At 42.5% G+C, this 21,932-nt stretch overlaps 2 protein-coding genes across 6 annotated transcripts in view; both read left to right on the top strand.

Moving 5' to 3' along the window:
* Positions 1 to 5,717: 5,717 nt before the first annotated feature.
* Positions 5,718 to 21,932, top strand: part of POC1B (POC1 centriolar protein B) — a 95,112-nt gene continuing 78,897 nt past the window's right edge. For 2 of the 5 annotated variants that reach the window (XR_006204986.1, XM_042947335.1), the window contains exons 1-2: positions 5,718 to 5,813; positions 6,474 to 6,558. Coding sequence is in view for 3 of the 5 variants with exons in the window: in XM_042947335.1 (XP_042803269.1) it covers positions 5,799 to 5,813; positions 6,474 to 6,558 (100 nt within the window). In the remaining 2 variants the exon portion in view is untranslated. Of the gene's footprint in view, positions 5,814 to 5,992; positions 6,559 to 21,932 lie in introns of those variants that run through there. The other 3 variants (XM_042947333.1, XM_042947332.1, XM_042947334.1) reach the window with 3 other exon arrangements.
* On the top strand, positions 6,680 to 11,892 carry LOC122224893 (polypeptide N-acetylgalactosaminyltransferase 4). Its single transcript, XM_042947331.1, has one exon. It carries the CDS (start codon positions 7,103 to 7,105, stop codon positions 8,849 to 8,851), a length of 1,749 nt encoding a protein of 582 aa, XP_042803265.1. The 5' UTR covers positions 6,680 to 7,102; the 3' UTR covers positions 8,852 to 11,892.

The raw sequence follows: 21,932 nt of genomic DNA, 5'->3' as shown, positions 1-21,932 counted from the left end.
TACAGGAAATTGAAGCATAGAACCTTAGAAATGTATACAGCATACTACTTTTTTTTTTGTTTTTTGTTTTTTGTTTTTTTTTTTTTGTAGTTTAAGATGTCATTAACTGACACCCACCATGATTTGGTAATAGCTACTTAGAGGGAAAATATATAAATTATCCCATCTCAAGTGAATTCAAAAACGAAAACAGTGATTATTATTATTTTTTGAGCATAGTTGACACACAGTATTACATTATTTTCAGGTGTACAGCATAGTGATTCAACTTCTCCATACGTTATGCTATGCTCACCGCAAGTGTAACTACTATCCTAAAACCATGATTTTTTAAATAAAAAATATGTCTTATAATGAAGAAACTTTGCTATATATGGTACATTTAGGGATTGCTAATTATCTGAAACCTTGTGAACACCAGGAGATCAGACCGTAAGGGTGAATCAACGTTTACAGAGCATGTATGTGCTAAGTGCTTTCATTTAAATCGAGGTTTCTCAGCCTCAGTGCTATTGACATGGGGCTTGTCCTGTTCATAGCCGGGTGTTTATCAGCACCCCCGAGCCCAGTCTACCAGATGCCAAAAGTACCATACCCCTAGCTGTGACAACCATAAGCATCCCTAGACATTGCCAAATGTGAGGTGGGGGTAGGGTGTCCTAGTTAAGAACTACTGATTTTAATCATCCAATTGAATTAAATAATTCACAACAACCCAGTAGAGTAAGGTCTCTGAAATCTTCACTGTGCCAAAATCATGCTCTTGTCCATGCAGACCTGGGTAGGAGCCCCCTCCTTTGTCACTCTGGTTCCCACTTAGCCTCCTGGCTGCCCAAGCAGTGTGGCCTATGCCAGATGTCTCACCAGACTTGACCATAAAACAGTTTCTTCCTGTGTCCCCTCTCGTGAGATTCGGACTGAGTCTGTGGGGCTGCAGAAGCTAAGATATCACAGTGCTGTTGTCTGGCCTGCCCCCCTCTGCCTTCTCTGATGAAACGTCTTGACTCAAACCTTGAAGGGGTCAGGAGACAGAGGCGTAAGAATCTAACTCTTAACAAGCACTTACTATCTGCCAGGCAGCAGGTGGTAATACTACCTATATTATCTCTGTGTTGCTAGATTCTAAAAGGGATGGCTCTCCTTTCTTTTAATGGAAATGAAAGGTTTTGGGCTACCGTCTGAGCTCTTGTAAGGTATATGTAGGTTCGCAACCCTCTCTGAAGCTCTCCTGGTGTAAGCTGAAAACCAGCTCCCATATGCAGAGGGCAGGAAGACACCCAAGAAAGAGTCAGGTAGGTGGCAATTATAATATCAGCAAAGGGAATGTACATAAGTGAATAAAAAGTGGTAAGGAAAAGATAAGAGGCTTGTCTTGGGTGGTAGCAGGGTAACGGGATCCCTGGACACGTCCTCCAAATCTTAAAAGCTTATAAAGAGGCCCTCGCTGGCTTGTTATATATACCATGCAGGTGTTTTCAACATCACATCCCCCTCTCAAGTCTCCGTCCTTGGAGCATCCCTTGGGAGTGGGAGAAGCAAGCAGAACCCGCTTTGCAAGGACAGCGGAGAGGGTGAGGAGCCCCTGAGTGCCCAGGTCCAGCCCACTGCTCGGTGTACAATGTGATGATTTGCTATTCGACTTGAAATGCTCACCACTGTAAGGTTGGTTAACACATCCTCTCCAACGCATCATTACCATTTTGTTTTTATTGTTGTTGCTGTTATGGTAAAAACGTTGAAGCTCTACTATCTATCGTGTCAACTTTCAAGGATCCAATACAGCGTGAGGTTGCCTTTACATTTTGTTTCTTTCCGCTGCGCAGAAGCTTTTTAGGTTGCTGTAGTCTCACTTATTAATTTTTGCTCTTGTTACTGAAATGATCTGGGAGGCAGAGGAAGAGGGCGGCCTGTAGCAGGGCAGAAGACATAAGGACAGAAAGATGGGAAGATAAATTCTATTGGGAGGATACCATGGATAGGATTTGGAGACTGAATGTTGATTGAAATAAATCATTGGTGGTGTTCAAAACAAAACCAAAAAAAGGCTAATGCTTTCATGATTCAAACAGATCTGGTACTTCCTTTCTAGGTACGCTCCTATACTCTGGAGCAACTGTAGCCACAAGTTACACTGCCTGCAAACAGGCTATAAAGTAGTTTCATTCCAAGTAACCACACAGGAAGGTGAACAGTAGATGGCACTTGTGTGCTGTCCCTGAATTTTCAACCCGCGAAGGGAACCAACCCAGGAATGACTCCTGCTAACATAAAAACAAATTTTTATAGTGCTCAAGTACAGATGGTCAGTGTCTAATCTGAAGGGAATCTGGAAAAGGAGAGCTAATGAAAGGATCAGTTTTGTCTTATGCAGTACCTTGCCCCCAATGATAGCCTATAGATTTTTAAATTTTGTGGATTATTGTGGCTTTCTTCCAGATTAATAAATTTGCCGTTTGGGAGTGGTCCCAAATTATTGTGACAAGTGCTATTACATGAATTCAAGCAGGCTTGAGGTTAGAAAAAAAAAAAAAAAAATATATATATATATACATATATATATATACACACATATATATATCTCCCCAACTTTGTCCATGTTTCTAAATATCTATCTCTGACATTTTGCTGGTTTGCAAAGGTGAGGAACAACAAAACAAAATCAAATCAAATATGGAAAAGAACCATGGGAGGGGCCATTGGACTAATAAAAGAGAACAGTGGAATGGAAACAAAGAAGTTCCTTTTGGTGGGGGGTGGGTAAAATTTACTGTTAGGCTAGGATACTGAATTTTACATGTTCGCAATATGCCTGCAACCATGCAAAAGGCGTCAGGACTTAGTAACTAAGAATGGGGTCTGGAGGCACCGACTAAAATCTACACTGCCTAGCTGTGTACCTGGAGCAGGTAACTTGATGTCTCCGCATATCAGTTTCCTCATAGAGGAATGCACATGGTGATTAGAGCACCTCTCTGACAAGATTCTTATGAGGATTGAATGTCAAAATTTGCAAGGTACTTAGAAGAGCATTTAGCATGTAGTGAGCACACCATAAGTATATTAAAAAAGTATTTTATTTAAAAAATTGTTTAATGGTTTTTTTTCTTTTTCCTTTTCTTTTTTTAGTTTTGAGAGAGAGAGAGAGAGAGACAGTGCGAGCAGGGGAGGGGCAGAGAGAGAGGGAGACAAAGAATCCAAAGCAGGCTCCAGGCTCTGAGCTGTCAGCACAGAGCCGGCTGGAACTCACAAACTGCTGCTGCAAGATCGTGACCTTAGCCCTTAGCCAAACATGAAGACTGCTTGACTGACTGAGACCTGCAAGTGCTCTGAAAAATAATAATAATAATAATAATAATAATAATAATAATAATAATAATTAAGTCTACGTTTAGGTAATGGCCCAATATGTGATGTATTTTTTGATAACTAGAAAAAAAGCTTAATTGTATTTTTACTAAGACTTAGAGAAAAATCTGTACTTTAAAACTTTTCTTTTGAACTAGTTTCTACATTTTTACCTTTTTCCTTTTCTGGTAATCTGCTATACCCAAGATCAGACATATCTTGGCTATGAGAAATAATGAGGTCTTGGTCATTCCTCAGGGTTTCTAGAATTATTATTTTTATTGTAGTCAAATATACATTAAAATAAAATGTAAACTTTATTCTTAAGTGTGCAATTCACTGGCATTAAGTACATTCACAATGTTTTGAACCATCACCCATCTCTATTTCCAGAACATCATCACCTCAAACAGAAGTTCGGTTCTGATTAGACAGTAATTCTCCATTCTCTCTTATCCTCGCACCTGTGGCAGCCGCCATTCCACTTTCTGTCTCTATGAATCCAACTAGCCTTTGTGTCTAGCTTATTCAGTTAGCATAATGTTTTCAGATTTCACTCACGTTGTGGTATGTATCAGAATCTCATTCCTTTTTATGACCAAATGACAGTCATTGTATGTTCATACCACATTTTCTTTATAGATTCACTGTTAGACATGTGAGTTGTTTCCACTTTTTGACTGTTGTGAACAACACTCCTATAAATCTTGGTGTCCAAGTATCTGTTCTAGCCCTTGCTTTCAATACATTTGGAGTTATATGCCTAGGAGTTAATTTTTGAGGAACTGCACAACTGTTTTCCACAGAGCTACAACGTTTTACACACAAACCAGCATCCAGCATTATTTTTAAGCATGTCAGATGTCAGTCTTGTTTGTTTGTTTGTTTGAAGTCAAACCTAGTCTGGGAATAAGCAGCAAAGCTCAGAGTCCTGTCACAGTTTGTTGGTAAGTTGCTGGTATCGACACTCTTGATACATCACCTCCTAGACTACAGCAATGTTTCTCAATGTACACAGCTAAGACTTCTCTATTACATTTATAGAGCCCCGATCCCACCCTATGCATGTTGAATCAGCATCTCTGGGAACGGGGTCCCTTAAATCATCGTTATACATACTAAAATATGAGACTCAGAAACCTAGTCTGTTGAGTTCTTGAGGGCAGTGAAAATGTCTCAGTCACCTGCGTACCCCTCAGAGCCAAACAGGAGATAGTCAGCAAATTTATACTTGAACTAATACTGAAACCTAAAGCTATTTCCTGTCTGTTTAATTGCTATGTGCGGTATTTACTAAAACTAAATTCTATCACTAGACAACTAGAGAACCCGCAATTAAGGTGTGTACTATACCTTTCATTTACATAGAATATGTGTCTTACCGGCTGTGGTCTATTACATCATTTTTTTTGCTGCCAAGAATGTTTATTTTATATGTAATTTTCAGCCGAGTCTTTCATGCTTTGAGGTAGGGGAAAAGAGAATATGGGTTTAGAATTGGAAGATCTGACTCTGTAATCTTTGACAATTATATGTAAACTATCTAGGAATCAAGTTTGCAATTTGCAAACGTTGGTAACATTTTATAACTGCATCAGCGCCATGGCGTTGCCGAAACGCCAATGATATTGTGTGTAAGAAAGCCTGCTATACAAATGGCTATATTACTATGTAGCCTAATAATTTAAACAAAACAAAAAGTTTCTTTCTAAGGCTTCCTGCAGACTTTAAACTTGTTGCCGAGGAAATTGGCTGCTCTAAAGCATACACTAACGAGCAGATTAGAATAGAAACACATAGCAGAAAAAACATTAAGTAGATGCACAACATTCATTCATTCATTCATTCATTCATCTCTCCAGCATTTATATCACGAAGGGTATTGTGTGAAAAATAGTGATAAAGTAAATTAAAATCTGTCCTCCAGAGGTTTAGTTCCTGTGCGTATATGAATACTTAGCAAGCTGCCCCTCTTCAGACCCAAACTCCCTTCCCCAGTCATTAAGCTGTCGGGGACCCTCTTCAAATTCCTGGGCGCTGTCTCTTTAACGTGTAATCGAACTCCGATTGCATCGATCACAGACTCCTTGCCCTCTCCCTCGCCTCGGTCTCCTTGCCACCGCGGTGACTGCCCTGTTTCACGGTTTCAAGACGCGGGCAGTGCGAGTGTTAGTAAACGCTGGCTTTCGTGAGTTGTCACACCTGACCCTGGAGCGTCCCGCCTGCCTGCTGGCCCGGGCACGGCTTCCTCCGGCGCGAGCGCCGCCTCGGGGCTCGACTGGCCACGCCTGGAGCGCGGGGTTTGACTGGGTCGCCGTTGTTGTAGTGACCGGGAGGCGCCGCCGCTCTGGGCAGACGGTTCCGGGCGCCGCACGGTCCCCCCTTCCCGTCCCGTCCCCTCCCTTCCCCCGGTCCCCCCCGCCGGCTGGAGCCCGGCGCCGGCCGCTCCTCCCATGGCCTCCGCCCCGGTAAGGAGGGGCTGGGGGGCGCCTCCCCGGAGCTGGTGCCGCGGGGCCGCGCTAGCACCTGGCGGGAGGTGGAGGCAAGCGTCCGCAGCCGGGTGCTGAGCCGCTCGCCCCGCGCCCCCCGCCCCGGGGACGTCCACGCCTCACTCTCCGCTCTGGGGGATCCCTGGATCCCGGGCCGGAGATCCTGACGCTACCTGGCCGGATCCCGGGCGCTCCTCCCGGCGTCCCGGAGCTCGGGACGGAGCCCGGGCAGCCCCATGGCCCCCAGAATTCTCGGAGGGTTCCAGTGGAGCGCCTGCGTCAGAATCACCTGGCGGGTTTGCAAAAGCCCCGGAGCCGGCGCCCCGCCTCGCGCCGGTGGCTCCGGCGCCGGGGCCCGGGAACGTGCATTTCGATGAGCCGTCCCGGTGGCCCCGCGCGGGCGCCCGACTCTGGGGAGCGGCCCGGGCGGTGGGGGCGGGCTCCGCGCGGGCGGCAGGCGCTCGGCCTCGCCGAGTCGGGGTCCGAGCGGGCGCTGGCGCAGGGCCCTCGGGCTCCGCGGGACCAGCGCCCGTGTGGCGGTTCCCGGGCCGGGCCCCGGCGGAGGCGGCCGCGCTGACCCCGCGACGCCCGCGTCCGACGGCTGCACCTGCTTTCACAATCCGACGACTTTCTTCCCAGGAGGATCCCGTTCTGGAGCGGTATTTTAAGGGCCACAAAGCTGCGATCACGTCCGTGGACTTCAGTCCCAACGGCAAACAACTTGGTAAGTTTCATTCTCTCCCCGTCTTTGTGATGCGGCCAAGGCTCAGGTGGTCGGAAACCTTGCCTCCTGTCCACGCGGGGCCGCGGGACAGCCCCCGAGGACCCGTGTGGGGGTTGAGAGCGCCGCAGCCTCGGGCACCTGGGTCGTGCCCGTCCTGGCCCCCAGCCCGGCCCCGCCGAGTCGCCTCCAGGCCCGGGCCTGGCCGACGACTTTCTCGAACTAACCGCCAGGAGGAGTGAGTGGGAAGGGGAGGGGTTTGTCCTCGGCCCAGGGAGGGTGGGGTGTTGGCCAGAGAGTTTGTGAAAAGTTGTGAGACCAAGTGGAGGAAGCGGGGAGAAAGGAGTTGGGGCTGTGCCGGAGGCCAAGGACCGAGAGGTCTCCGGTGACCGCTGCGAAGCCCCTGTGGCTGGAAAGAAGCCGAGCGCCTGCGTGAAAGGAGGGACGTGCTCGGAAGTTCGCTCCTACCTGAGCCGGGACCTCAATCTGCTGGTCCGAAGTCCTTCCCCTGCGTGGTGGCTCTGGTGGCCGCGTCTGCGCCTTAACCATGAGGATCCGGATGGCCGTGAGGTGGACCTGGGCAGGCAAGAGCTGCCTGTTGCTGGCGCTTTTAACAGTGGCCTATATCCTGGTGGAACTCTCTGTCTCTACTTTCCATGCCTCCTCAGCAGCCGGCCTTGCCAGGGAGAGGGGGCCCAAACAGCTCTCAGGCCCCTGGGAAAAGGCAGAGGAGTTGTCTCGACCGCTTTATGAGAAGCCCCCTGCAGATTTCCACGCACTTGGGGAGTGGGGGAAAGCCAGCAAACTCCAGCTCAGCCAGGATGAACTAAAGCAGCAAGAAGAACTTATTGAGAGATATGCCATTAATATTTATCTCAGCGACAGGATTTCCCTGCACCGCCACATAGAGGATAAAAGAATGTATGAGTGTAAATCCCAGAAGTTTAATTATAGGAGACTTCCCACCACCTCTGTTATCATCGCTTTCTATAATGAAGCCTGGTCGACCTTGCTCCGCACCATCCACAGTGTTTTAGAAACTTCTCCTGCAGTCCTCTTGAAGGAAATCATCCTAGTGGATGACTTGAGTGACAGAGTTTATTTGAAGACACAGCTTGAAACTTACATCAGCAATCTCGATAGAGTCCGCTTGATTAGAACAAATAAGCGGGAGGGGCTGGTTCGAGCCCGCCTGATTGGGGCCACTTTTGCCACGGGGGATGTCCTCACTTTCCTGGATTGCCACTGTGAGTGTAATTCTGGTTGGTTAGAACCACTTTTGGAAAGAATTGGGAAAGATGAAACAGCAATTGTATGTCCTGTGATAGACACCATTGATTGGAATACTTTTGAGTTCTATATGCAGACCGGGGAGCCCATGATTGGTGGATTTGACTGGCGCTTAACCTTCCAGTGGCATTCAGTCCCCAAACATGAAAGGGACAGACGGAAATCGAGAATTGACCCAATCCGATCTCCCACCATGGCTGGAGGACTGTTTGCTGTCAGCAAGAAATATTTTCAGTACCTTGGAACATATGACACTGGAATGGAAGTGTGGGGGGGTGAAAACCTGGAGCTATCTTTTAGGGTGTGGCAGTGTGGAGGTAAACTGGAGATCCACCCGTGTTCCCACGTGGGCCATGTATTCCCCAAGCGGGCGCCATATGCTCGGCCCAATTTCCTACAGAATACTGCTCGGGCAGCGGAAGTGTGGATGGACCAGTACAAAGAGCATTTCTACAATCGAAACCCTCCAGCAAGGAAAGAAGCTTATGGTGATATATCTGAAAGAAAATTACTACGAGAACGGCTGAAGTGCAAGAGCTTTGACTGGTATTTGAAAAATGTGTTTTCTAATTTACATGTTCCAGAGGATAGGCCAGGCTGGCACGGAGCTATTCGCAGTATGGGAATCTCTTCCGAATGTTTAGATTATAACTCTCCTGACAGTAACCCCACAGGTGCCAACCTTTCACTGTTTGGCTGCCACGGCCAAGGAGGCAATCAATTCTTTGAATACACTTCAAACAAGGAAATAAGGTTTAACTCTGTGACAGAGTTATGCGCAGAGGTTCCTGAGCAAAAAAATTATGTAGGAATGCAAAATTGTCCAAAAGATGGGTTCCCCATTCCAGCAAACATTATTTGGCATTTTGAAGAAGATGGAACCATTTTTCATCCCCGCTCGGGACTGTGCCTTAGTGCTTTTCGGACACCTGAGGGTCGCCCTGATGTTCAAATGAGAACTTGTGATGCTCTAGATAAAAAACAGATCTGGAAGTTTGAGAAATAGAAGAGCACAACAGCACTTTCTTCCTGAGCGGATGGACAATAGCTCCAAGAAAGTCAAAGAGCCTTTAAAGAGCCTCAGTGAGATTGTGTTTTATCAGAAATCACCCACTGGTCATTTCAAGAAAGTCAAAGAGCCTTTAAAGAGCCTCAGTGAGGTTGTGTTTTATCAGAAATCACCCACTGGTCATCTGCGAGAGCTCTGTGAAAGCTGTGTTTCATTTTGGTATAGAATGCTGAAAATGGGTGCACAGAGAGCTGCTGTTTAATATTTCAAAGTGCCTTACTTATGGGTTGTTTTATTTAAAAGCTTTGTCAATATGGTTTTTTTCTCCTCAAAGAAGTTGACTGTGAATTGATATACACAAAACAGTTAAGTGCCAGACTTAATATCAAAGACTGTAAAAGTCCAAGCAGAAAGAGTGATGATTTATGTTGATGGATAAGTTCACTGCCCATCTCTTTAAAAACAAAACTCATAAATGTGCAGTTTGAGCTATTGCTATTCTTATTGTATGAGGATTTGAATTTCTTTTAGCCAACACATTAGGTGTCATTATTTTTTTATTTTAGTTTTCCTTTAATCAACTAGAAATCAAAGGAAGTTGATCTTAAGGAGAAAGGCCTGGCTTAGATGTACGTTTCATTGGAAGAGGGCATTAGTTTGAATGTGAGTTTAGAGGTCTTTTTAACATGCAGACATCTCAAAAATATACCCACATCTGAATGAAACGGGGAGAGATTTACATTCCACACTTGGTAAACTTGAGCTATTAGACTTAACTGGCCTGTATTGATACCTCATTTTCTCTGATTCTGTAAGCTGTCCTCTCTGTGAACTCTTGTGTGTGTTGGGGGGGGGGGGGCATTTTCTGATTGCACTTCCTTAAGTTATGAATGTACTGGAAAGGGACTCATTCACAATACTGTGCTTCCCTTTGTTAATGCTTAATTGTTTAAAGTAAACATGATTGTGGACTCTGCAAAGTTAAAGCCAACTGTGTTTACTGAAATGTGTGAAACTGAAAGTGGGCCCGGTGCTGCAAAGGCTGTGGAAGTCTTCTAGGAGTTCTTCCTGGTGAGGACATTTAAGGATTTCTCTTAAAACAAGGAAAAAGCTTGCCTGTTGCCTGGACGCTGCCGATTGCTGCCCTGCAGCCTGTTTTCAGCACCTAGCACCAAGCCTGGCACTTACGCAGCTTTCAGTAGTATGTGGGTGAATGAATGATGAATGAATGAATGAATGGCTCAGCCATGGAATGTGATTTTGGTCAATGTCGTTTGATCAAAAGACTCCGTTTGGGCTTCAGTTTTCTCGTCTATAAGATGTGGGTGCTGGATTAGATCTCAAAGATCCCTTCCAGCTCTGAAACGTGATTACACGTTACAATCACTCGTGCAGTCTTTACAACACTTTTTATCTCTTCACTTTTAACACAGATAATGTTGTTAGGCAATAATCAGTCCAGTTAAGAATCTGGAAAAGGGGGATACTTTTAAAATTAAGTGAGCCGAGGTCAACTGAAGTGGTTTATTTTGGATTGAGTGGAAAGTTGTTGTGGTCAGTGTTTGTATTCATTTTATTTGACAATTGTTGAACCAATTTTGTTTTTATCTTTAATCTTTCAAACTCTAAAAGTAATCTTTTGGGCTGAGAATATAAATATTTTCCCAACAAAATTAAGAAGTAACTATACTTAAGTATATATATACACCACTCATTTTGTTCCAAAGCTATATCCAAGAATCACAGGCTGAATTTAGAACCAAATCTCAATTAGTTCACTTTGGTCTACATTTATGAAAAATGCATACTCCATAGATAGTCCACAGTACTCATAAGTAAAGTTGTTTTCAGTGTGTACTTGATGACTGGAGAGAAGGAACTTTGCAAAATCGGAATTTAAGAAAAACTTTTAGGATAGCCATTTCAAAAAGTAAAAGTGCTATGTATCTTGATTATTTTTATTTCTCCTTTGCTTCTCACAATGAAAATGTGTTAATAACTTTCGTGAAGTTATCTAGCAACCTTGAGGTTTATCAGAGAATTATCCAAATTTCATGTGCAAGGTACATGGCCCTGGGTGTAATTTAAGAAGGATTTATAATAATCTGCATTTTGCAAAAATGGTTGTTTGACAGCATTTGTTCTCCTAAACCTACTGTCTCCCCTTGCCCAGTCTACTTTTTAATTTAAATCACCCTTTATTTACTTATTTGTTCTTGTTAGCCGCCCCCCCCTTCAAATGGAAAAACTAAAATTGATTATTCTGGAAGTACTTATTGGAATTACTTTTACCCCAGTATCTTGCTGCTCCTGTCAAAAGATAAAGGGGGCATTGAAAAGTAAAGTACTTAATTTTTTACCTATTGCTAAATTGTAGGATGTGACCCATTAATTATTTTGGAAGAAATTTTAGGATAGTGCTTTATTTAGATCAGTAACTTGAAAGAGTCTGGTTGTTCATTCCTCATGTAGGGTAGGTAACAGAAGGATGAGATTTTCACGCTTTTGTCTATAGGCATTGCCAATTTAATTTAAAAAAACATACTGTAAATCTACAAACAATGTCTATTTTGACGCCCTAATTCCCATTTATTGGTACCAAAGCTCTCTTTTGCTGTAGACAGTTAAGAGTTGACTTTTTAAGTTAGTTTACATATTAATATCAGTTTCAGTAAAATATTTGGTAGACAAGAGGTTTCTACTTCAAATGGTCGTTATGCCATTCAGTGTCCAGCTCTATGAGTACATTAACTAAGTAGGCATTTCTAGCAGTCGTCTTTCAGACAAATGATAATGATCATCTTCAGGATCTCTAGAACTCACAGTAACTTGTTTGTGAAAGACAATTTGTTTACTCAGTAGTAGTAGGTTCCTGCATATTCATTGTATGTTGGCAAATCAAACTTTTCTAGGTTGGAGCCAAGAGGTTATTTTTAAGTTGTATAGTGTTAGTGGTTTTAGGATCTCAATTTTAACTAATAAAATATTTGGTTTCGATTAGTTTGTCCCTTTTGTTAAAATTTTTTTTAATGTTTGTTTATTTTTGAGACAGAGAGACGGAGAGTGAGCGGGGGATGGGCAGAGAGAGAGGGAGACACAGGCTCCAGCTCTGAGCTGTCAGCACAGAGCCCGAAGCGAAGCGGGGGCTTGAACTCAGTGAGCGAGCGAGTGCAAGGTCATGACCTGAGCTGAAGTTGGACGCTTCACTGACTGAGCTACCCAGGCATCCCTAGTTTGTCCCTTTCAATTGCTGTTTTAATAATATTTGTAAATGAGCCCAAAAAAGGTTGAGGTTCAGATTAATCTCTTTTGAACAATGAATTTTTTTCTGTGTGTTGAGCAGTTCCCATCCTTTTTTTTTTCTTTTGTTAATGATTTTTTGCAATATTAAGACAAAATAAAATGCATTGCTAATTATTTTTGCAAATGGATTCTGATGATTTTAGTCTATGGGATCATTGTTTCTATGTACACATTTGTTGATGGTAACAGAAGAGAGTTAAGCTTGTAATTATTTAGCTTATTTGAAAATACAGACAGAATATTAAAAAGTCAAAGTTCCTGCATTATTTTGCAAGGTGTCATTACCCTACAAGTATTCTGAGTGGTGTTAGCACTATTAATGTCTGCGTTTACTACTCATAAACAAACAGGAAATGACTGGGGAGCTCTGGGGCCCACTGGGGGCTCTGTAAAAGGAAGCAAGTGAACACCTGGGCACATTAACATGAATTTCAAAACCTTTGGCTAAAAAGAAATATATCTATTCTGTAAACCACATAGCCTCACATTTCCCTCAACCATCGCTCTGCATCCCCCCATCCGAAGTGCAGTTCCTTTCCACCAGCCACATCTCTTCTTCCTCTTTAGTGATTCTGCCTAATGCCCCACACCCATGCCTCTCCCGTGCCTGAGACACTTCTTGGGAATCACTATTGTAAAGACTCTGCTTTCTCCATCAGATGTCTCAATAGCCGCATTTAGGATATGTACAGTTGAGCTAAACATATTTTTACTGATCTTTTGGGGTTTTTTAATGTATAGTTTAAAAAGTTACTGTAAATACATATGCTAGAATCTTGCTGTCTTACTGACTGCAACCCTGTGCAAATCATTGTATCCCACCTTCAGTTTCATGAAAGTAAAAAATGACTGGAAAAATCATAGACAGTACAAAGTGTTTGCCAGAGCCTGTGGCAGGAAGGAATAGAGAATGATTGCTAATGAGGATGGGTTTTTTTAGGGGGTGGGTGTGTAATGAGAATGTTCTGGAATTAGATAGTGACAATGGTGGTACAATTTTGGGTAAAACACTGAATTATACACTATAAAGGGGTGAAGTTATAGTATATGAATTACATCTCAATTATAAAAAAAAAAAAAATCTTTAGGGGAAAAGAAGAGGCTGGAGAAATTCATGTATTCCAAAAAAGATTTCTATATCCCTCTGTGCCTACCAGACTTTAAAACCGGCCAGCAGGATTTATTAACACTTGAGTCATTTTGTAATTTAACAGAGTTAAGAAAGTTAGATATATATGTGAATTAGACCATGAGTGAGAATCTGTATTGGAATTTTTTCCTAAAATTTCAGAAAAACCTAAATCGTTTTGACCAGGACGTAGGGATTATTATAAAAGGTGAAATAAATTCCTGAACTGAATAGTTGTCCAGGGTAGAAGTGAAGAGTAGACAAGTCCTTACAGCTTGCTAATAATCAGACATGACTTTTCCTTTTTTATGCCAAGCTCGACCACTTTCTCAGGCTGGCCCAGGAGAGTTGTCCACTGAAGGCTAGCAGTGCCCTTGGCTGTCTGGTCACCATTCTGACCCTCTTATTTGCACTTATCTGATCCTGTTCAAAGGGGGAATGATATATAAAAAATAAAAGTTCCCCATTTATCGAGTGGAACTTTATTTAGTTAATGCTACAGCATGCCAGATGCTGGCTTATGCTCTGGGTGCACACACACAGAGGAGAACAAAACGGGTGTGCTTCTTCACATGGTGTGAAGAATCCATAGTCTGATGATAGAGACAAATTATTAACAAGTAAACACACAGCCGTGTGCCGTGTAGCCGTGTGCAGGTACAACCTGAAACAGGAAAAGGGGTGCATGCTGTGAAGAAAAGGAAGAGTGCTTTGAGGAATAACAGTGGCGACATAAGTTTATGGGGTCAAGGAATACTCCTTTGTGGAAGTTAGATTTAACTCAGGACCTGAGGGAGGAGTTAGCCAGGCAAAGACTAGAGAAAGAATTGCATATTCAAAAACCAAGAGTGGGAAAGAACTTGTCCTTGATTAAGGAAATAGAAGAAGGCCAGAGGCACCTAGCTGGCTCAGTCAGAAGAGCATGCGACTCTTGATCTTGGGTCATGAGTTAGAGCTCCACATTGAGTGTAGAGATTACATAAACAGGAAAACTTAAAAAAATTACTTTAAAAAAAAAAAAGAGAGAGAGAGAGAAAGGCCAGAAGGGGTAGAGGCTGTAAATGAAAGCAGAGAGAGAGCTTTAGGGGATGAAGTTGCAGGGGAAGGCAGAGGTAGTAAGGTCTTGGAGGCTAGAGCAGGTTAAATAGGGGCCCTTTAAAAGATATGTTCATGTCCCTGAAACCTGTAAATGTGACTTTGTTTGGGAAAAAAGTTCTTTCCAGATGTAATTAAGTTAAGGATCTCAAGAAGAGATCATTCTGGATTATCTTGGTGAGCCTTGAATCCAATGACAAGTGTTATTAGGAGAGACACAGAGGAGATAAGAGAAGAAGCCAGAGGCAGAGATTGGAGTCATGCAGCCAGGAGCCAAAGAGCTTCTGGAGGCACCAGACCTTGGAAGAGACAAAGAATGGAATCTCCTTTAGAACATTAGAGAGAATCCTACCAATGCCTTGATTTTGTACTTCTGGCCTTTGGGACTGTACGAGAATAAATTTGCTTTGTTTTAAGCCTCCAAGATTTTGGCAATTTGTTATGGCAGCCCTAGGAAACTAAGGCGGAGGCCGTGTTTTAGGATTTTGTTCTGAGAGTTGTGAAAAGTTGTTGAAGAGTGTTAAGGAAGGGAATGGCATAATCTGATTTAGACCTCAAAAAGATCACTCTGCTCTGTGGATACTGAACTATTAGTAGAGAAGTCAATTAGGAGATATTTTAGTAATACCAGCAGGAGTTGATGATGGTTCAGACTAGGGTGGTGCTCTGGGAAAGAGAGAAATTTGGGAGTTATTAGCATACAGATGGTATTTAAAGTTGTCAAAAGTTCAGAAATAACAGAAGTAAAACTGAGGAATCCCTGAAATAGTAATTAGTTAAAGTTTATTGTGTACATACCATAAAGATAGTTTGCAAACTGGGAACACTCAAAACATGCAGTGAGGCTCAGGGGTATGTTACAAAGCAGCTTAATAGTGAGAAAGCAGTGACTTTATTCTTCACATTCATTGCTTGTAATATTAGAATTCTCTTAAATGATAGGGTGTTGGTCAGGAGTTACCTTGGGAAACAGTTCAAGTTTTTGCTTGTGATTTCCAGAGACATAAGCAAGAAATGACCTAGGTCAAGTTAGTTTGACAAAATAAGCTAAATTAATCTTTGTTTGTGTGATTAAACTGTTTTTGTCTACTCAGGGAATTTTCAAGGCTGGTCTCCATTTGTTTTCGACTTCAGCAAAGTCATGGGAATATTTGAGATCACCTGGGAAGAACATAGAACCATGAGGGCAAATAGCCCAAGTTTAGTCCTAAAGATCCCAAACCTTTAGACAAGAAGAAGAAATGGCAAAAGAATCTAAGAAGAAATAATCAGAAAGATAGAAGGAAAGCCATGACAGTAGGGTCTCATGAAAGCCAAGGTCTAGGGTGGGGGAGAAATGTGGAATTGAGAGGAGATGTTAAATAGTCATTAGGAGAGTAGGGAGGGAAGTATTGCAGAATTGAGCACTACTGGGCCGTGTAGAGATCCAGGTGACATTAGTGGTTATACATTTACCGTGTTTCTAATCTGTTTGGGGGTGTGTCTAGCTATTCTCACTGGTACAAATATAGGTCCAGAAAAGCCAGAGTGACTGGGATTTAGCTGGGGAAACTTGAAGGAAGGAGGGAGAGTCAGGGGATTGAATATATGTGTGAGAGGGGGCTTATCAGTAGGATAGAGAGAGAAATGAAGGTGATGAAAAGAGAGCCTCCATGGAGAATATGGGTCAATGGATTGGAGTGATATAGAAATTACTTGACTAAACTGTAAGGAAAGCAGCTTGTCAGAGGATGGCAGGCTTCAATTCATGATCTGGGAAGCGTTCGGTTTCTGCTGATGACAAGATGCAGGGTGTGGCCACGGAATGAATTGCCAAGGAAGCGTGGAAGAAAAGGGCCTTGGAGCATTCTGGTTGTCCCCTTGGTCTGAAATGCTCTTCACTTCCTCACTCTGCTTGGCTGGCTCCTTGTCCTTCTGCCTCTCCTTAAAATGCTACTGATAACTCCATCTGAAGTAAGTATTCTACCTCCACACAAAATTCTCCTTATGACTTCCTGATGTAGCTTTCGTGTCTGTTGGCACAATTTAAGATGTCATGTTTGCCTGCTTGTTGACTTGTTTTCCTCCTCTTCATCTGAGTGTCAGCTCTCCATTTAGAAAGTTTGCCTATTTTGTTCCTTAGGACTTCCCCTGCCCGGCCCACAATGCCTTATGTGGTGTAAGGGTGAGATATCTGTTGACTGAACTAATAATATCAGGAGCTAGAGAGGAAAACTGTGACGTGAGGTAGGTGAAATGTGAAAGAGAAAATGATTGTCACTTGAAAGGGTTTCAGGGAACTTGGGGTTCCCAAGCAAAGTTAAGCGTAAGTGGTTGAGGAGGAGGGACTTTCAAGGAGGAGGATGTGGTTATAGGGAGATCATCTACTGGGAGTCCCCCTGGCCCACTGGCGGCTTTTGGGAAGGAGAGAAGGCATGGGTGTCAGGGTCAGCTAAGGCGACATCCAGAGAGTTATAGGAGTGAGAGCATGTGGATGATGACTGGAGGAACTCAAGGCCTAAACTTCTGGTCGTGACTCAGAGAAACAGAACATAAAGTATGGTGGATTTATACTTGATAGCCTTTCAGAAGGTGCTGGGCTCTTGGGTTTCACAGGGTGGGTTGGGAGGTGGTTGGAGGAGAGGGGATGGGAAAAACCAATAACCTGTGAAGTATTTCCATCCTTTTTTATGGATGAAGGTTCAGGAACTTTCCTGAAGCTACATAGCTAGTAAGCAGCACAGCCTGGCTGGGCCTGGATTGGAGTCTAATTCTAGAGCCACATTCTTTTCCATTAGGCCAGCTTCTCCGAAGGCAGCACTCAAATTTATTCAAACATTAGAAGAGTTTAAAAGTACTGTCACATGGTTTGTAGAACCCGAGCCGCACTTTAGAAGTTTCCATTTAAAATTGTATAATTTTAACACTGAAGTTGTCACTTTCCTCCCTTTTTTCCCTTCAAGGTTATGCTGTCATGGACCCAATCCCTATTAGCCTGTGGGTTATTTGTAGAATAAATGATGGTAAAGAACAAGTTAATTTCTTTCTTTTTTTCATTGAATAGAAGCAGAATGAAATTTGGAAGTTCTAAGTTGTTTTCTTCACAGTGAAACCATAATAAAAGTTTGCCAGAAATTCTTTTCCTATTATGGTTTTTGATGGCAACCTGTGTAGTAGCTTCGTTAAAGTTTCTCCCACTGTTACAGTTCAAAAACTTATTCCTAAGTGTTAGTGTATGCAGAGCACAGTATGTCTCCACTTCCAAGGTACATCAGAATTAAGTGAGAAAGTGGTAAAAAAAAAAAAAAAAATCAGATTCCTCAGTCTCACCCCAAAGAATGTTTAATTTACTGGAAGTACACATTTTAAACAAGGTTCCCAGTAATTGTAATAGGGATAATCCATAAATGCCCAGTGCTTCTCAAAACACTGGGTTATTGGTTAAATGCCCAGGCTTTGGAGACTGAGGCTTTGGAGACTGATAGAACTGGGTTAAAAATGGACTACATTGCTTTCTGCCTCCATGACCTTGGACAAATTACTTAACCTCACTAAGCCTCATTTCCTCATCTGAACAAGAGGGATAATGATAATTACTTGCCTCGTTGTGAGGATTAAATAAAATAATGCTTATAAAAGTATTTGGCCCCTAGTAACAACTCTGTAAAGGTGTATGTTGTTGTGATTGTCCATCCTCCTAGAGATGTGGAATTTGAGTAAGTTAAATTAAGTTCTCCTGATTGTCATTACTGAAGATTATTTTTAAAGCACCCACAGCTCCTTTTAGACCATGCTTACACTAGCAAGATAATGACTTAGTGTCAGCTAGAAGGAAAAGATGCTTAAATATTCCCTCATTCAGGGCAGAGGAATTTTAAGTTAGTGCCATCATTTATTTATATTATTACATAGTGCTTGGATAGCACAAACTAACTCTGAAAGTACTAGATAGAGATGAAAGTTTATCTAGTGAAGATTAGAATATTATCTTTTTATTGGGCAGCCCTTTCCCTTTTATCTAAGTTTATAGATGTGTATGCTTGGGAGTGATAATTTTTTTTCTTAAAAAACAGTCATAGAGATCTCCTCACAGATTTCCTTAGAATATGTCCTTGTTTATTTTTCCTTGAAGAAGGCCATCTAGAGTTTCTTTTGTGACCTAAAGACCAGCATGAACCTGGAAATGCTATAGGAAGTACAAAGTCATGGTGCCCTCAAACCAGAAATCTGAGTTAACTTCTGGTAGTGGAGTATAAGTGAGACATAATCAGAGTCCAAAATACATAGAAGGACCCCTGAAATAGTTGAAAAATTCAAGAATTTCTATATGAAGGTGATTTGAATTACTAGGACTTTCTTGAATATGGGATGGAAAGGCCTGAGAGGGAGATGATCCAAATGTATAAAGCTGTGAAAGACACTATATTGTGAACATAGACCTTTTTGTGAGTTCAAAAACATGTACTCTTTGACCCATCAATAATTTTTTTGGGAACTGATCACAATGATGTATTTGTACACATCAGAAATGACTCATGTATATTACCGCATCATTTGTGAAGGGGTAAATAGGGTAGACTGGTTAAATAAATTAAGGTGTGGCTACACAATAGAATATTATGTAGCTATTAAAGAGAATCAAGCACACTTCTCCCTCCAGTCCTGACAGAGTAATTGGTAGCCAAACTTGCCCTCCAGCCTAAAAACAACTGTAAAATGGGGCAACATATATGAGGCAAGTGAATTCAGTCATCAAGCAACAGAGAGTGCAGAACTGTAACAGTCCCTGCGAGGCAGAAGGGAAACACACACGGTGAGCCCGCAGCCGCCTTGGCTTCCTTCTCAGAGGCACTCTTCCTGCAGAACAGCCAAGAGGCAGAGCCCAAGCAGCAACATGCCACCTGGACCAAGCAATCAAAGTAAATCTCACCGATACCGGGACAAACAGACACAAACACCCTGCTATGATGAGGGCACAATACAACCTGTGGATTCCTATCAAAAATACATATCCTGAATCTAATCATGAGGGAACATCAAGAAAAAAAACTGATGAACATCTCACAAAAATAACAGGTCTGTAGTCTTTAAGGGTATCTGGTCAATAAAGAGAAGAAATGGCTTAGGAAATCTTTCTTTAAGGTTTTGGGGCACCTGGGTGGCTCAGTTGGTTAAGCATCCGACTTTGGCTCAGGTTGTGATCTCATGGTTTGTGAGTTCAAGCCCCGCGTCGGGCTCTGTGCTGACAGCTCAGAGCCTGGAACCTGCTTTGGATTCTGTGTCTCATTCTCTCTCTGCCCCTCCCTCACTTGTGCTCTCTCTCTCTCAAAAATAAATAAATGTAAATAAGATAAAGTAAAATAAAAATAAAATAAAGTAAGGTTTTATTAAAAATAGGAAAAGAATGGGTCACCTGGGTGGCTCAGTCGGTTAAGTGTCTAACTTTGGCTTAGGTTATGATCTCATGGTTCCTGAGTTCAAGCCCTGGGTCAGGCTTTGTGCTGACAGCTCGGAGCCTAGAGCCTGCTTCAGATTCTGTCTCCATCTCTCTCTGCCTCTGTGCTCTATGTGTGTGTGTGTGTGTCTCTCTCTCTCTCTCTCAAATATAAATAAACATGAAAAAATAGGAAAAGAATAAGACAGCTCTATGTACTAATACATCACGATCTCCAACATATTATACTAAGTGGGCTGGCAAAGGAAGATAGAGAAGCAAAATGCAGAATGACAAATAACATGCTGCCATTTGTATAAAAAATACATGTAAATAGGCACATATTTGTTTAAGCACATAAGAGGGTACTCAAGAAATGGTTAACATTGGTTTGCCTCTAGGAAGGGGAGCTAAGTGGCCAAGGTCCAGAAGGAGATTTTGGTAAATACCGATAACATGTGCATTTATTACCAATTGAAAAGATAAAATAATTTAACAGCAAGCTCACAAACTGGAGGCACTACCGTTTCTTTCTAAGGATATAGTATTCCTGATGGAGCAAACCTCTAAGTAACTGCAGGTTTGGATAAAACAAGGAGTGAGAGATCTTAGGGTGGCTCAAGTTATTGCTAGTTAAGGTGACACAGTAACTATTGGCCTTTTGGACGTGATGGAAAGCAAACATGTTCTCCTTGGTGCGTTCCTTGGTACCTCCAGAGACATAGCACTGGCCTGGGTGCACATGGACTTTGTTTTGTCTTTTGTCCTAATGAAGATTTCCTGAAACCGTGAATTATTGTTAGGGGATAAATCATTTTTTCAAGGGTAGATTTACTAATTAACCTTTTCTCTTAACTTCTTCCCTTTGACATTTTATCTCAAAATAGACCAGTTGGATGACGAATCATATAAGCTTTGGCATTTGAAATGAGGTGGTGGTGTTTATTTAGGGTGTGGTTCAGTGGAAATGAAGGAAAGTAAATTCCACGTTGACACTTTACAACATTGATATCCGTAGTCCAGTACCTTTCATTATCACAGTATTAGAGTTTAGTGGATAAGGTTAAGGAAGTAACGATGAAAAATGTGGAAGAAATAAAGAGTGTACCCTGAGCCACACAGTGGTACTTGGGACATCTTGGCTTCTGGTATTTCGTAATTAATAGGCCTCTGAAGTGCCCCTTTGCCCAAAGGTGAGGCTGTCCCTGTCCTATGAACCACCTTTTCCTTCTGCTGTCTCACTTCTCTTCACCGGGCTTCACACCAGGATAGCAAGCAAGTGCTGCTTTAATGTGGGCATGCAGCCATCGACTCTATATTTGTAATTTTGAGCATCCACTCTGGTTAAGATGCTCTTTTCCTTTTCTGACAAAATATGTGAAGTCTCAAGTCCTGTGTCACCTTCTCATTTAAGCTTCATATTCTTATCCTTCTGACCTCCCTCACCCCATTAATTGTTGAGTCACCGTGATCCTGTAATACCATTTTTTCCTGCTTCTTATCATGTTAAGTGTTAGGGACCCTGTAAACCCTCAATGAATTAATAAATCAGTTGTATACGTTAACTCTTTCCACAGCCTCCCTCCTATCTCTCATCAACCAACACCAACCAGCTCTGATCTCACCACTTGACGGACGCAGTTCTTATTGCCAAATCAACAACTTGTCCTCGGGCCCACGGCCAGTTTTATGAGCATATGCCCTGTGTAGTCACTTAGGACTGGTTTAATGCCCTGCTATCACTGTCCTGAAATTCTTAGCAGTTTTTCTATGAGGACCCCCACATTGACATTTGATGCTGGGCCCCACAAATTATGTAGCTGGTCCTTTTCAGGCCTGATGTTACTCTAATTTCTTGAAAGCATTTGATACGGCTTGTCACCCTCTCTGAATACTTCTTGAGTTCCTGGACAGCAAAATCTGCTTGTCCCCTCCTGTTTCATTTACGGCTCCTTTAGGTACCTCCACCCTCTTCTTCATCTAGATTCATTCCCCAAGTGATCCTACGCAGTGTCCAGTCCTTCTCTACACAGCGGCTGCTGCTGACAGTGGCACAAAGAAAACCGATAGTAATAATGGGTACCTTTGAGTGTCTTCTGTGTGACAGGCATCGATTACAAGTATCATTTCATGTAATA

Source organism: Panthera leo, chromosome B4 (assembly GCF_018350215.1).
Source record: "Panthera leo isolate Ple1 chromosome B4, P.leo_Ple1_pat1.1, whole genome shotgun sequence".
Taxonomy (NCBI): Eukaryota; Metazoa; Chordata; class Mammalia; order Carnivora; family Felidae; genus Panthera; species Panthera leo.
The sequence above is the reverse complement of the archived record's forward strand: the minus strand, read 5'-3'. Positions and strand labels throughout refer to the sequence as shown.

What these genes read in the sequence shown, in the direction of transcription:
- LOC122224893 (XM_042947331.1), top strand. Translation starts at nt 7,103, where the DNA reads ATGAGGATCCGGATGGCCGTGAGGTGGACCTGGGCAGGCAAGAGCTGC.